Below are 15,317 nucleotides of genomic sequence, written 5' to 3'. Positions count from 1 at the left end.
ATTTCATTTTAGGCGATTGCATTTAGACATAGACATACAATAGTATCAGTCTCTTACTAGTGACTCCCATATGGAAATGTATAACCTGAACTCCATTCCACCAGGTGCTCAGATCAAGGTGTGTCTCAAGCCTGCTGCAGCTGGTACACCACTGTGGTCCGGGTGGTAGGTGACTTCCTTTGTTCCTTGGCTCTGGTTCAGACATGGTTGGCAAAGAGCTGTCATGAGAACCCTGAAGAAGAAAAGCTGGAGACAATGTGGCAGATTGGGGGACCTGGCCACATAAAAGGGCTTGCTTGGGTGTGTGTCTTCCTGAGACCACGTGGATCTAGGTGCTGTCATTCTCCATGCCACTGATCTCTGGCCTAATGGGGAGGATTACCTCCACTCTCAATCTCAGTGTCAGGGCTAAGAAACAACTAAAAGTAAAACATATGTCCCTAGGGATCACTCTCATCCATGCCAGCAGATGCCTCCTGCCATTTAAACTCACTGTCAGAAAGAACCCAGCATCCTGACACCTGGCCTTTGACATGTCCTTCCTTAAGCCTTCCTGTTTTAGGAGAGAGATTCTCCTGAGCCCTCTCTTAACCCACTAGCAGGGACTGAGGGCATTTCTTTCACCTGTAGTTGTAAATCACTGAAAACAGAGTCCTCGGGGCTGGTAATATGGCCTAGTGGCAAGAATGCTTGCCTTGTATACATGAAGCCCTGGGTTTGATTCCTTAGCACCACATATATAGAAAATGGCCAGAAGTGGAGCGTTGTGGCTCAAGTAGCAGAGGGCTAGCCTTGAGCAAAAAGAAGCCAGGGACAGTGCTCAGGCCCTGAGTCCAAGGCCCAGGACTGGCAAAAAACAAATAAACAAAAACCCAGAGTCCTCAAGCCCTCATTTGCTTAGAGACCTTTCACATTTATGTTTTTATAAAATAAGAAGAAGCCTAAAGCCTCTGTTTATTGTGACTCCCCTGGCTAGAGCCTGGCTCATTCATTGTCGTGCTACTTCCTACCCTAGAGAGGGCCAGAGCTTATTCTGTTCACACCTCCTCATCACACAATCTCCTTGGTCATCGGCCTGGCCAGGCACTGAATTTCTCTGCGTATGTGCACGTGGGATGGCTCTTGTTTGACTTGCCCTTTTAAAAACAACTTAAGCATGTTGAGGTTTCCTGTTGATCAGGGGCAGCCAGAGGCTGTGACCCAGCAGGGAATTGTCAGCCAATCCCTGACTCACCCGAGCTTATTACAGTGTGTGGGCAAGCAATGACAGAGGCCTGGCTTGGGGCACTGACTGCCGTCCTGTGGAGGGCATGGCGCTCTGGAAGTCACATGACTGCATAGCCCAACTTCGAGGGCCGTAGTGTCACAGGCAGGTAGGTTTTTGCCAGGGGCAAAATACAGTGACAAAATACTGCAATGTTTGCACTAAAACTGCTTGGAAAAAAAAATTCTTGAAGTTGATCATGATTACCATAGTAGAACAGCTTGAAAAGTGTGCTGAGGAGAAAGTTTGCTCAGGCTACTCTTAAGCAAGCTCACTCATCTTTACCTTTTGTTCTTGTTTTGGTTCTTCATTCACTGAACAATGTACAGCCACTGTCTAGATGTCACTTGGCCTAGAAGTCATCCAGCAAGGAGGACCAAGAAAGTCTCCTGATATTTCACAGGCTGTGTTCTAAACTGGGCTATACTCAGTGTTGTACTTAATTATAGTGGCAATCTAGTATGGTATAAACTCACATGCTGCCTTCACCATGTACCAGATGAGTGCTTTTGAATGAGATAGTTAACCTTTGTAGGCCATGAGTCTTTTGGATGAATATAATAATACATTATAATAACTATGTAGAATTTATGTGAAGATCAAATGAATAAATATATATGAAAGTATTTATTTGGAATTGTTCTCAGAATTTGCTAAGATTTGTGTAGCTTATCAACTCTACTTCCTAGACAGCTCTGCCATGCCGTAGAAGTATTACAGACTCCAGTGGAGGCCATGCATCTACTGTACAGCAGAGCTGCCTTCATAGTTGGTATCTCTTCCTCATTGGCCTCGTGATTGAGAGGGAGGAAAGGATTCTTCTTGAGGGCCTCTCCTCACTTTTTTGAGACCCTTGAGGCTCCTGATATGGCCAAGAGCTAAACTGAGAAAGTGTCCAGTAGCATAAACCTCAGGAAAGAGCTTAAGTATTCGAGTGTGTGTATTTGAGGCTCCTTCAGGAAGTAGTATGCTAGAGTTCTTTGTCTCAGCTCAAAGAGTTACTACTAGCCTATCTTTTCAACTCTACACTCAATGATGTCACATTGGTAACTCATCTATAGTGGGAATATTTATACTGGGAAGCCTGGCACCCTCTGTGCTTCTGCCCCAGAGAGCCAGTTGTTGGCCATTGACCAGCACCCCAGTCATCTCACTGTTGTCTTGTTGACAGGTATAGATTCCTGGGATTCTATGGCCTGTTCCAGAACAGGCTTCTGCTATCATGAGGATAAGTTAGCAGAGAGGCACATTGGGCTTGGCCTGCTGTGGTTCAGGGCCTGTTCTTACCTTAAGAATGACCTTGAGCCAAGGCACCAGTGGCTCACAGAAGTAAACCCATCTATTCAGAAGGTTGAGATCTGAGAATCTTGGTTTGAAGCCAGCCTGAGAAAAGTCCTTGAGACTCTTATTTCCAGTTACCTACCAAAAAACCAAAAACCAAAAAACTGGAAGTGGAGCTGTGGATCAAGTGGTAGAGCACTAGCCTTGAGCAAATAAGCTCAGGAGCTCAGGCCCCAACTTCAAGCCCCCGGACTGGCACACACACAAGTAGACCTGACCTGGAAGCTGCACTAGTTGAATGGTGTACTTTCGACTTTGAGAATCCCACAGGAAAAGAGAGGTGGTAGTTTCAAAGAATAAGACATGATGTCTCTGGTTGTTTTCACTATTGTTTTCTTTGTCTTTTTCTTCTTTTTTGCTCATAGGTCTCAGTCAGTCTCTCCACCTCCAGTTCTGTCTCCACCGAGGAGTCCCATCTACCCCTTCAGTGATAGCGAAACCTCAGCTTGCAGGTTCCCCAACCGCTCCAGCTCCCGGCTCCTCCTCAAGAACCGGCATCCCTGTGATTCTTCACCCCCAAATCCTCAAGATCTCTCCCCAGATACTTCACCACCCGCCGGTCCCCTCAAGGTCACCAGCTATTTGGACAGAAGCCCTTCAGTGTACAAGAGAGAAGGCCAGAAGGAGCATGTCCAGGGTGCAGCGTCGGATGGAGAGGGGGTAGCTGCTTGCCTCCCCATTGCCCAGAGCACCCCCTTCCTCGGGCCAGTGGCTGGCCCACACAGTGTGTTACTGACCCGCACTGGCACCCGTAGTACCCACAGTCTGGGTATACGGGAGAAAATCTCAGCATGGGAAGGTCGCCGAGAGGTGTCAGCCAGGATGAGCCTATGTGGAGAGAAGCTGGAGGGCTCTGGGAGCGAGTGGGCGGCCAGTGAGGGCTGCCCCAGCGTGGGCTGCCCCAGCGTGGTGCCATCTCCCTGCAGCTCAGAAAAGACCTTTGATTTCAAGGGCCTCCGGAGGATGAGCAGGACCTTCTCGGAGTGTTCTTACCCTGAGACCGAGGAAGAGGGAGAGGTACTCCCGGTCCGGGACTCTCTGTACCGGCCAGAGAAGCGGTCAGGCCGGGGTGAGCCCAGTGCCTTCCTCAGGGGCCATGGCAGCAGGAAGGAGAGCTCAGCCGTGCTGAGCCGGATCCAGAAAATTGAACAGGCTCTCAAGGAGCAGCCAGGCCGGGGGCTCCCTCAGCTTCCCAGCAGCTGCTACAGTATAGACCGTGGGAGAAGGAAGACGAGCACCTTGGGCACCTTGGAGGAGCCAGCAGGGAGCACGGGTGTGAGCGCTGGCAGCCAGACAGTTGGACTGGCTGGAGTTGGGGGGGAGGCAGGCCCACCACCCCTGGACAGGGAGGGCAGTGGTTCCACAAAGCCAGGATCCCCTGGAAATAGCCCTGGCTCCCAGCGGCTGCCATTGAAGAGCTCCTCTGATCCCGCTGTGAACCCTGTCCCCAAACCTAAGCGCACCTTTGAATATGAGGCTGACAAGAACCCCAAGAGTAAGCCAAGCAATGGTCTACCTCCTTCGCCCACACCTGCTGCTCCACCTCCCCTGCCCTCCACCCCAGCCCCACCAATCACCCGGAGACCCAAGAAGGACATGCGTGGTCATCGCAAGTCCCAGAGCAGGTAACACATGCCCCTCTTGTGTCTCATAGTGGAGGCCAAGGTGTTTGTTTAAAGAGAGGATGCAAGAGCAGATTGTGCTGTGAATCACAAGAGTGCAGGTACTCCGAAGACCAGATAATCTTCAGTTTGGCAGTTGTAGTGAAAAATACGATGGTTCTGTTGGGAGGGGGGGCGGAGGGTGAGGGGTGAGAGCTGAGAGCTCTTAGTGCTGTGTACTGAAGACATGGGCTGGGTTTGCCTTTGGACCAAAGCTGGACTGTGTCCTGAGCTCTGTTGCAGCTTCTTTAATTCTTTGTGGGAAGGTCAAAGCTACTCTTTATTTTTAGGCTGAGTAGGCAGTCCCTTGAGGACTAGTAAGAGTTTAAGCCTGACTACTGCATAAAGTACCAACACTGGAAATTTATTTCTACAAGTGAAGTATTACCCAAATATTGTGTTTTATCATTAATTACAGTAAAGTTGGTGAATTTAACGTGGTTGCTCTCCTGGGGGAGGGGTGCCTCTGGGTCATATGGAAGCCTTAGGCCTGTCACAGGAGGGGACGCCTAGATCCAGAAAGGGAGACTGATGAAAAAGGGGAATAGAACATTTCACTTGCTTCTTGGCTAAGTCCATGAATTGCCTGTTCTGAGCTTCCCACTGCTTCCTTTGTCAGTCTTAGCATTCCTAACCCAGGACTACAAGGCCAGAGTGGCTTGGAAGCTTGAGTTCCTGTAGGTGGTGAGAATTGTTAAGCTCCTCTTCCCTGAATTCAGTAGCCAGCTTCCTGTGAAGCCCTACTCTCCTACCTGTCTCATGTAGCCCCAAATCACGTGAACACCCAAGCTTTGGTTCACTTTGAGGGAATCTTCAGTCTGTTTCTATACTTTAGGCTTCATTCAACAGATCCCATTCCACATGTGAACTTCCCTGCTGTGTGCAGGTAAGAGTTATGAATGTTCAGATGTAAGCCAGGCAGCTCATGGCTGAGGGAAATCCTGTGCTTTGGCTCACACTGCAGAGTACCTACTGGCTCTTTCTTTACCGGCCTTACTCATCTGTTTTTATAGACACTTGTCCAGAGACTGTTGTCCACCAAGCCTTATGCTGGTCAAAGGGACACAGAGGCAAATAAGACAAGGTTCCTCCATTCACGGACTTCGTGGCCTGGCATACAGATAAGTCACACATAACGACCCAACATAACAGTGTTAGGTTCATGGCCCATGTGAATGCAAGTCACTTCAGAGACCCAGAGGGGCATCTCTGTTGGACTAAGCAGCAGGGGAAACATTCTCAGGGGAATTGCTGAGCTAAATTTAAAAGAGCAGAATGCAAGTTAGCTTGCTTACAAGAGGAAGGGGCAGGGGTTTATCAACCTGAGTGTCTTTTGTCAGTTGTGGGGCTTGAACTTGTGGCCTGAATGCTGTCCTTGAATTCTTTTGCTCAAGGCTAGCACTCTACCACTTGAGCCGCAGTCCACTTGCAGTTTTCTGGTGGTTAATTGGAGGTAGGATTCTCAGTGGTTTTACTGCTCAAGCTGGCTTATAACTGTGATTCTCAGATCTCAGCCTCCTAGGAATACAGGCATAAGCCACTGCAGCTGGCTTCAACCTGAAAGTTTTACACACATTTTCACACATTATATTTGTGTGTTCTGTATACACACGTGCCACATATGGCAGAATCACTTTACACAAGAACTTAAACTTCGTGATCTTGGATAAAAAGAGAAAATTCAGAAAGTATGAGCTGTTGTTTGCCTTTCGACCTGGAACATGTTCTCCGAAAGAGTAATAGATGATAGGTTTGTATCTGTTATGCCAGTGTGGTTCTCATTTACTTATAAAATGAAAAGCTGGGTGCTGTAATCCTAGCTACTCAGGAAGCTGAGATCTGAGGATCACAGTTCAAAACCAGCCCAGGCAGGAAAGTCTATGAGACACTTATCACCAGTAAACTACTCAGAAAAGGCTGAAGTGGTGCTGTGGCTCAAGTGGTAGAGCACTAGCCTTGAGCAAAGCTCAGGGACAGCACCCAGGCCCTGAGTTCAAGCCCCAGGACCACCCCCCCCCCCATGACAGGTATATACTCCTAGTATTCAACCAAAGAAAAAGAATTACATTTCTAAAAAATTCGAAACTGACCATATTGGCCATGATGAGAGGCAATATGTTGATCTCCAAAACCACACCTTACTGGAAAATTTTCTGAGGGAATTTGAACATAATATATGTTTCCTTGAGGACTAGGAGCAGGTGTTGACCAACGAAGCTGTGGTCTCACATCAACATCTGGAAACCACCATACTCACTCAGCCTTAGGATCTTTAAGTGGAGACATTGGCCATAGAGATCAGGTATAAGTGGTGCTTGTCCATGGACCTTTGGCTCCTAGAAAGTACAGATGAGAAAGAGAGACCCAAAGACAGCAAGGCCCTTAGCATTTTAAAGGCCAGGTAAAAAGAATCTTTCATGAGAACCTAGAAAATAATTGGCAGAGAGGCATTTGGAAACTCACAGGCTGTATCTTAGAGGCCAAGGAGGAGATTGCCAGTAAATATACCACAGAGCGGCTGGGCAAGCTAAGAGCACATGTGGTTTTCAGGATATGTTCTGTCCTTAACTCCCAACCCATTGCTCTTAAAAAGAACATTCAGGAAGCAAGATAAAGGACATCATTGGAAGAGGGAGGTACTTACAGGTGAGAGGAGGCATTCAGACAGTGCTACCACTTCCCAGGAACCTGCTGGGATGAGTCTTGGAGAGGGAGAAGATGCAGCTGGGGTGCTTGCTCAGATGAGGGGAGAAGAGGGAGGCCAGTGGGCTTAGGGTACTTAGCCAGGAAGCTGTGTTCTATTCCATAGTAGACAGGTTGTCTGGCGGTGGAAAGGAGCAGTGAAGGAACACTGAACATGGTCTTTTCCCCTCCACCTTAGGAGAGGGATGGCTTGTTTTGAGGCCTCACCCTTTCCTGTTTCAGCAGACCACCCTACACAAGCACCCATCTAACAGTTCTGGACACAATATTCCAGTGTTGAGCCCTTTCATCAAGCTCAGTGCAGTGGCAGAGTCCTTGCTCGGAATATCAGGCTCTTCTCATGAAGGACATTTTCTAAGGCTGGGAGGCCAGAGTTGCTGTTGAAAACTCAGGCTCTGGCGACAGGCAGGTCCTGCTTCTTGTCACTTTAGTCTCCTTTGTAAAATGACACAGTACCTGCTAGCACTATTGTGAGGGTCAATGAGGTAACATGTAAAGATGCACCTGACACTTAAAGCTCTGGTAGTTGTTATCTGTTGGCGTTAATGCTGGTATTTTTAAGCTCTCAGGCAAGGGCCCTTCAGACTCCTGTCTCCACATTTGTAGATGGTAAGTGTGGATCTATCTCGATCCCTTTTTAGCAACTGGTTTTATGAAGAAGGTCTCTGGTCTTTCCTTTTGCCCAGCTTTTCCTTTTGGGCTTAGCTGGAATGACTCTTGCTCTTATTATCCACAGAAAATCTTTAGAGTTTGAGGATGCATCCAGTCTCCAGTCCCTGTATCCCTCTTCTCCCACTGAAAATGGTACTGAGAGCCAACCCAAGTTTGGATCCAAAAGCACTTTAGAAGAGAATGCCTATGAAGATATAGTGGGTAAGCAGTGGCCGGTGTTGGGCTGGTTCACCTCCAGGGGCTGCAGGAATCCAACTCACCTCACGTACTGTGTGCTGGCATGCTCCTATCACCGGGAACCTTTGGAAAGATGTATCAGAGGAAGAAGCACTTGAGCAAAACAGAGCAACTAAGTGACGAAAGCCTGCCTTTTGTGTAAACTGAAACCCAAAGTCCTTTGGACTCCCACGAAGTGGAAACAACATATTTCTTCTCTTTTGATTTTGGAAAAGTTGAGAGCCCACCAGGCACTTTTCCTGAGCTATGTGTCCTTAAGCAAATCATTTAACTTGTGCCAGCTGTTTTTTTCTTTATAAAAAAAACCAAAACGATGATGGCAATGTTATAATGATATGAACAACAATAATAGTAATAATACTTCATTAGGTTATTTGTAGGATTAAATGGTTAGACACTGGTCACTTCAGTGTTTGATGAGAGCCTACTGATTGGTTCAAATACATCTGTCATCTCCCAGTGTCTTTTCATGGCTGAAGTGGCAAGAGGGTTCTCTGGGATTTATAAGGATTGTAAGGGTTCTTCACCTAATTATCTCTTAAAGATGCCTTCCAGTGCCAACACAATGGGATTAGGTTGCATTAGAGGTATTTTGAGAGGATAGAGACATTCAGTCTATAGTACAAGCTAGCCAGTTTCATAGACTATGGCAGAAGATGCAACACTCCCACGTCACAGACAAAGAGACTTTATTAGATCATGGCACAGCAAACAGCATGAGCTCCATGTTCTCATAGGCTCCCCCATCTAACAAGTCCCAAATAGAAGTTTGTGCACCTTATGTAGGGGTGCCAAAGTTTAGGAGAACCTAGTCTTTTCAGGATAAACTGGCTGATAAACCTGCTTCACCTTGGGCTGGGAATATGGCCTAGTGGCAAGTGTGCTTGCCTCCTACACATGAAGCTCTCGGTTCGATTCCCCAGCACCACATATATGGAAAACGGCCAGAAGGGGCACTGTGGCTCAGGTGGCAGAGTGCTGGCTTTGAGCGGGAAGCCAGGGACGGTGCTCAGGCCCTGAGTCCAAGGCCCAGGACTGGCCAAAAAAAAAAAAAAAAAAAACCTGCTTCACCTTTGCTAGATGTTACCATTCTGATCAAGAAACAAAAAATGCCTCTGCCCAGGAGGGAGACACTATCTTTCTTTTCCAAGACTGCTATCTAAACATCCTTGAAAATACAGTCTGGAACCGTCCATTCCTCTTGAGGCTCCAAAGAAGAGCAAAATGCAGTCATCCTTAGAGAATTGTCTTGTAAGAAGGGGAAAACTTCATTTCAACTATCAGCAACAACAAATGGATAGTTAGTCTGGGTAGGGTTAATTTGTGGCTTTTTTGTTGTTCTTATTTTTGTTGTTTGAGATAGGATCCTATGATGTAGCCCAAGCTGGCTGCCAACTCCTTCCTCGTGCTGGGATTACAAGCATGTGCCACCATGCCTGGTTATATTTGGCATTCACTTTACTTGTAGTCTTATCTTCATCTGCTCAATGAAGTTGTGTCTCCACACAGGTTAATGAAGGGGAGAGACAAGTGCTCACTTGTTCCTTGTCTGAGTACCATATACCTGCAGACCCTGTCTCTGTCTTAGGACTTGAAGTTGGAGAAAATAGTATTAGTTATTAACACATTTAGAAAGAAGTAGTCCCAGTGGAGAAAACCTTTCAGATTCTCAGAATATGGAGGTCTTAGGAAGCGGGGGTGGGGGTGGGGTCCTCAAGTTTCTCATCTGATATGAGCCATCACTTCATAATGTTTCCTTACAGCTTGCTGGGCCACAACAGCCATGTTCAGACCCACAGACAGATTACGTTCCCAGAAAAGGAGCCTACAGTATGTAACCATGCAAACCGAATGACAGCTGGAAGAGTGTAGGAGAGGGAGGTCTTCTCCTCTATCCTTGTCCTGGGGGAAAATGACAGCTTTATGCCCACCCTCACCTGGAGCCGAGGCAGAGCCGTGAGGTTCAGAGCTAAAGACCCAGAAGCTAGATGAGCAGTTATAGAAAGTACCTTTACCTTCACTTTATCTCGTGCATCCCTCACCCCTAGCTGTAGTTCTTCTGTCTAAGGAGCATCCAAGTAGCCCTACATTTTTCTTGCGAAAATCACTGTGCAGTGTGAGGAGGCAGCTAGCTCTCTTGTTCTATCCTCATCCATGCTCCTTCTCCCCGTCACAGGAGAAAAGATCCTAATTTTCTCTAGTTTGGTATAATGAATCATTGTATCGTAGTGCAGTGGTATCGTTGCTGCCCTTGGTAGGCCCAAGCTGGCTGTCATGGCGGAGAGAGCTGCAATTTCCTGTTACCCCTCCAGCACAGCAGGCCCAGGCAGTCCTGTGGTACTCACTCCTCTGTTCACAGCACCTCTCTGCTGCCCAAGGGTTTCAGATGAGGCTATGTTCTTGCAGCGACTGAACTGAATAACAGGAAGAGATGGATGGCTGCAGCTATTCCACCCTGACCCGAGTTCATGATCTGGGGTTCTGCTGAGGGATGTTTGGGGACAGAGTGGAGGGGAGAGAATTTTGCAAGTACTGTGTTAGGGGGCAGAGGTATTTCCCTGGGGTCTGCTTAGGTCAGGGTAGGATGAAGAAGAGACTAGTCTGCCAGGACCCCTGCCACTCCGTCATTACAAAGACTTTTTTTTTTCTTTTCCACTTTGGGATGTTATATGAAGAGGCTTGAAAAATAGAGAAACAGCTTGATAGCTTCTTGTGTAGGTGGGATTGAATTATGGGTAAGGGCTTTGGGAGGGAGGACAGGGTTGGGCATCTTCACTTGCTCACTTGGACCCTCACAGCCTTTGTGTAGAGGATAAGAGGTAATGAAAAGGAGGGAGGGTGTAGGCAAGAGGGCAGGGAGTGAGTCACATGCTGTTTTTTTTTGGGGGGGGTGGATTTTGTAGGTGGAGTGTCAGTGGATGTTATAGATGGGTCTGTAGGTAAGATAGACAGTGCCCTGGATATTTTCTTACCTTTTTATTTTTATTTTTTAGTTACTATAAAGGTGATATACCAAGGGGTTACAGATACATAAGTCAGATAATGAGTACTTCTCTCTCTCTCTTTTTTTTGGCTCCTTTCCTTGCTCTCCTCTCAGTTGTTTTCTTACCCTTTATTCCCCACACTGGCCTAGGTAGGCTAAATTTCTAGAACCTGACCAGGGAGGCCAGAGGGTATTACAAAGGAGAATATTCTCTTTCTGTTCTATTCTGGTGGGTTTATCTTTTTTTTCTCTCTCCTTGGAGAGTTGTTCAAGAATTTATACTCTCCTCCCCCCAGCCCCCACCCCTACTCCCCACCCCACACCTATAGGGTTCAGGGAATCTCTTGTTGCTGACTTCTGAAGGTTCGGTTTCATTCTCAGGCTTGATTCATCATTGACCAATGGCTCACACTTCCTGAGCTCAGTTTTTGGTCTTGTCCAGCCTGTGTCATGGGATTAAAGTTGTTTCTGGTTCTGGCTGGATTATTCAGCTCTGTGCTGCCTCCTGTCCGCAGGGACAAAGGGAGCTTTGTTTCAGGCATGTGATAATGGGCCTGTAGGGAGGCAGAGAGAAGCCACCTAAATTTCCTGCTTGCGTACAGCCCATTGGACTGGCGATGTGGTCTGTTAGAGATTGTGGGCCAGTTGGCCTAAAGACCAGTGTATCTTCTTTGTGAGCTTGGGCTTGAACAAAGGGCCTAAGGGAATTCACTGGTCTCTAGCCCACACCAGGCCTAATGTCTAGGGAAGCAGAGTGGAATACACCGGATGGGCTGAGGTTTTGTCTGCTAATTTGCAAGAGGATGGTTCAAAAAGAAAGTTGCTGCTTTGCTGCTTTCTGGGGCTGTTAAGTTTTGCTGCAGTCTGATTTGACATCTGCCCTTGGAAGATGTTGCTGTTCTATAAACCCTTGTAATCGTTTGCATTCTGAGCCTGACACTGAAAAATGCACCCAAGGAAAGAAACAGCTTGTTAGGGAGTTATGTGGAGTGGCCTGGGCGCACAACCAAGGAGCTGGGGCTGCATTCCTGCTGAGATTCCCACTCCCAGCAGCTAGCTGGGGCTGAGGGACAGCTTCCAGGAACTTGAGTGCCATGCAAGCTGGGGACGGGGCCATTCAGCCAGCTGATACTGTGCAAAGCCTTTTGGCTTCATTCTCTCTGCCTTCTTTCATTCACCCCCAGGCTGCGTATCAGTAAGGAAAAGAGACACCTACCAGGATGGAGGTTACAGCAGAAAGCAAAGCAGCCAAGAGGTGCAGCTCAGGGGAAGGTGCCAGGGCTGCTGGGGAAAGGTGTTAAAGCCTGGAGAGTGGGTAACAGCTGGTCTTTGGGGAGTCAGGCTCCTAACCTGGCCATTTCTCTGCTATATGAGGGGGATGGGGGGAGAGGGAGGAGGAGACCTGGAACAAACAGCCAATTGGAACTGGGAAAGGAAATCTGCAGACCCCTAGGTTTTAACTATGGATGTGGCTCAGGGAGCTTGGACTGTGTCTGGGGAAATTCACTGCGCCTGTATAGCTACACATCTCTTTTAACTGGTTCTTCTGGTTGTGGGGGATGGGGGGTTAGGGCATTTCATGTATGATTAACCACCTTAGGAGCTGTGGGGAGGGGTTGGGACAGGGCCTAGGAAGGCTTATGAGAAGGTCAGTGTGATAACTTTGGGGTCTGACAAGCCCCTTTCATATAGTGCAAAGCGGAAATTCTTGGCGATACCTTTGATCCTTATCAGCCTACCTGGAAAAAGGTTGAGACTTGTATCTGAATATGATGAGATGGGGCCCAGCTTGATGTGCTGGGGCTGTTCAGGGCCAGACCTCCTGAGAAGGACCAAGAGAGGTCCTTCTCCAGCTCAGTGTGGATGTTCCTGGTCCTGCCTCCCATCCATGCCTGCTAAATCATCACATCCACTTTGCTCTAGCTTCCCAAGCAGTCCTGTAGCTTGATTTCTGTGTGGGATATTCTGAACGCTATTTCCTATGATTTGATTTGTTGTTGACTTACAACAAATTTGGTTTAGTGGCTCTAGGACTCAGAGATTGTGTGTGTGTAAGCGTGTGCGCATATGCACGCGTGCGCTGGTACTGGGACTTGAATTCAGGGCCTAGGTGCTGTCCTTTAGCTTTATTTTTGCCCAAAGTTAGTGCCCTACCACTTGAGCCATAGCTCTACTTCCAGCTTTTCTGATAGTTTATTGGAGATAAATAAGAGTCTCACTGACCCAAGATTCTTGCCTGGGCTGGCTTCGAACCATGATCTTTAGACCTCAGCCTGCTGAGTAGCTAGGATTACAGGTGTGAGCCACTAGTGCCCAGCTCTCAGGCACTTCCTGGTTTTTTTGTGGGTTTTTTTTTTTTTTTGGTACATTCCCAGGCTCTAGCCATCCTTCTTCCTGTAGAGATGTCTAGGAAATGTCTGAGACGGTTCCAGAGGAACTGGTTGAGTGGCAGGTGGACTGTGGCTATGAAGAGATCAAACTAAGCTGAGGAGGGAGGGCTTCAGCTGGAGCTAGTGAAGAGTTTCTTCAAGAAATGGTTAGTGGATTGGTTACCTCAGGGAACAAAGAGGCTGGCACTGGGGCTGGGAAGGAAGAGTGGGCATTGAAGCCATCTACAGTCTGATTTTCAGTGGCAGTATGGAGAACTATGGATTCTCCCCGCTGTTGCTGATGTATATTAACATGTATGTCAATTACTTCTCTAGACTTCATTATCCTACGTCATCTTGGAGCTTTAGATTTTATAGCACTACTCAAAGTTCTCATTCTGGAAGAAGAAGGAAGCAGGGAAAATGAGAGCGAAGAGGGAATGGAAGGCAGGAAGGTTGGAAGACAAGAGGGATTAGACTTGAGGACTCTTGGCAAGGCATTCAGAAGCTATTAGGAAGTTTCAAAATATCTATCTAAAGCAGCAGTTCTCAGGGGCTCCTTCCCTCCCTTCTGTTCTTCACTCCTTTTCATTCCTTCTTCTCCCGTCCCCTCCCCTTTTCCTCCAATTCCTTTCCTCCCCCTCTTTTCTCCCTTCTTCCCTCTCTTCCCTTCTTCCTCCCTCCCCCAGGGGCATTTGGCTGGGTCTGAAGACCTTTTTTTTTATTTTTACAAGTGAGGAACTATTGGATAGAGGCCATGACTGATCGTCACTAAACATTCCACAAATGTGCAGCTCAGTTTATCAACCCAAAATCTTAAAAGCTTGGTGAAACCCTGATCAAATATTCTCCTACAGGTTGGGGATGATGAGGAGGAGTCTAGCTGCCCATCTAACTGCCAAGGCAGTTTGGATTGGATGAGCTAGGATGTGATGTTCTCCCATCCCCATCTGGACAGTGATACAGTTGTCCTGTTTTATAGGATCAGGAAGCCTGTATCCTGGCATGCTTCCATTCATTAATCCCCTTTACCACCTCACCCCTGCAGTGTATACACTGGGGAGGAACCAAGAAGTAGAAAATCTACCCTACCTCCTCCCGAAGTGGGGTGGGCTGGAGAAACATGCAGAGGATGCTGGCTTTGTTATTTGGCTTCTTGAGGCAGAACTGCTGGGCCAGCTCTGCTTAGTAAGGGCCCTGGAATGGAGACAACTCATTTTAATGGTATGACTGTGTTACAGGAAAAGGTCTGCTCCTTTGCTGGGGACTGCGTGGTGTTGGGAATCACTTAATCCAGTCCTAAATCTTTTCTTGACCCATCCGTGACTCATAGTTTACAGGGATTTATATTGTTCCCACTGCAGTCTATTTAGCAGTAACTGAAATCCTCTGTTTACTTTCCTCACCTCAGTAAAGGCATTTCCTAAATTCATTGTGGTTTCTCAAGAGCAATGAGGAGATGCCACAATTTGGGGGAACCTCAGCTTTCTGAGGAGTCACCCGCACAGAGAGCTTGGTTTTGCTCCTGTGCCGTTGTAGGAGCACGTGCAGTCCTGGCTGCCTCCGTTCTCTGTCCAGCTGTGTTTCTGCCTGCTCTGCAGGGTGGGATCTGAGCTGCTCCCGGTATAAGGTGCATGCAGGCTTCTGTGGGACAGTCGTGGAGCTTAACATTCACCCAAGCTCCATCTTGTTATCGACATTTCATCAGGTGACTTCAGCGAAGTCTTATTCTTGTCACTAGTACCTAAGTCTCAAGTCTCATACAGTGCTATTGGAATTAGAGAAGGAAAAGAAAAGATCTTGCTGCCAAGATTAAGCTGGATGGTTCATGATATTATTGTATTCTAGTGCTTGTTGGAGGGCATAGCTGTGAGAAAGCAAGTCTTGTGTCTTTCAAGGATAAGGACTATGTTTTTAACTTTTCCGAGATTTTTTTTCTGGTGGGATTTTAGAAATGGATCCCTAGAAGCAAGCATTCTCCCACCCCTACACTCTGGCCCAGATTCTTTCCAAGCCTTTTGCACTTCCCAGTGTCACTGCAGAAGGGTTTGTGCCAAAGGGGAGGGGTGATAGTTGTCTTCTTGCTG

The 15,317-nt window shown here is 47.5% G+C and overlaps 1 protein-coding gene across 8 annotated transcripts in view; it reads left to right on the top strand.

Annotated features, from left to right (window-relative positions):
- Dennd2b (DENN domain containing 2B) overlaps positions 1–15,317 on the top strand; it is a 157,426-nt gene that overhangs the window by 117,260 nt on the left and 24,849 nt on the right. For 7 of the 8 annotated variants that reach the window (XM_048360571.1, XM_048360572.1, XM_048360570.1 and 4 more), the window contains 2 exons: positions 2,971–4,230; positions 7,706–7,842. In XM_048360571.1, the coding sequence (XP_048216528.1) occupies positions 2,971–4,230; positions 7,706–7,842 (1,397 nt within the window). Of the gene's footprint in view, positions 1–113; positions 166–2,970; positions 4,231–7,705; positions 7,843–15,317 lie in introns of those variants that run through there. The other variant, XM_048360575.1, reaches the window with a different exon arrangement.

This window comes from Perognathus longimembris, chromosome 13 (assembly GCF_023159225.1).
Source record: "Perognathus longimembris pacificus isolate PPM17 chromosome 13, ASM2315922v1, whole genome shotgun sequence".
Classification (NCBI taxonomy): Eukaryota; Metazoa; Chordata; class Mammalia; order Rodentia; family Heteromyidae; genus Perognathus; species Perognathus longimembris.
This window is presented reverse-complemented; position numbering and strand designations above follow the sequence as displayed.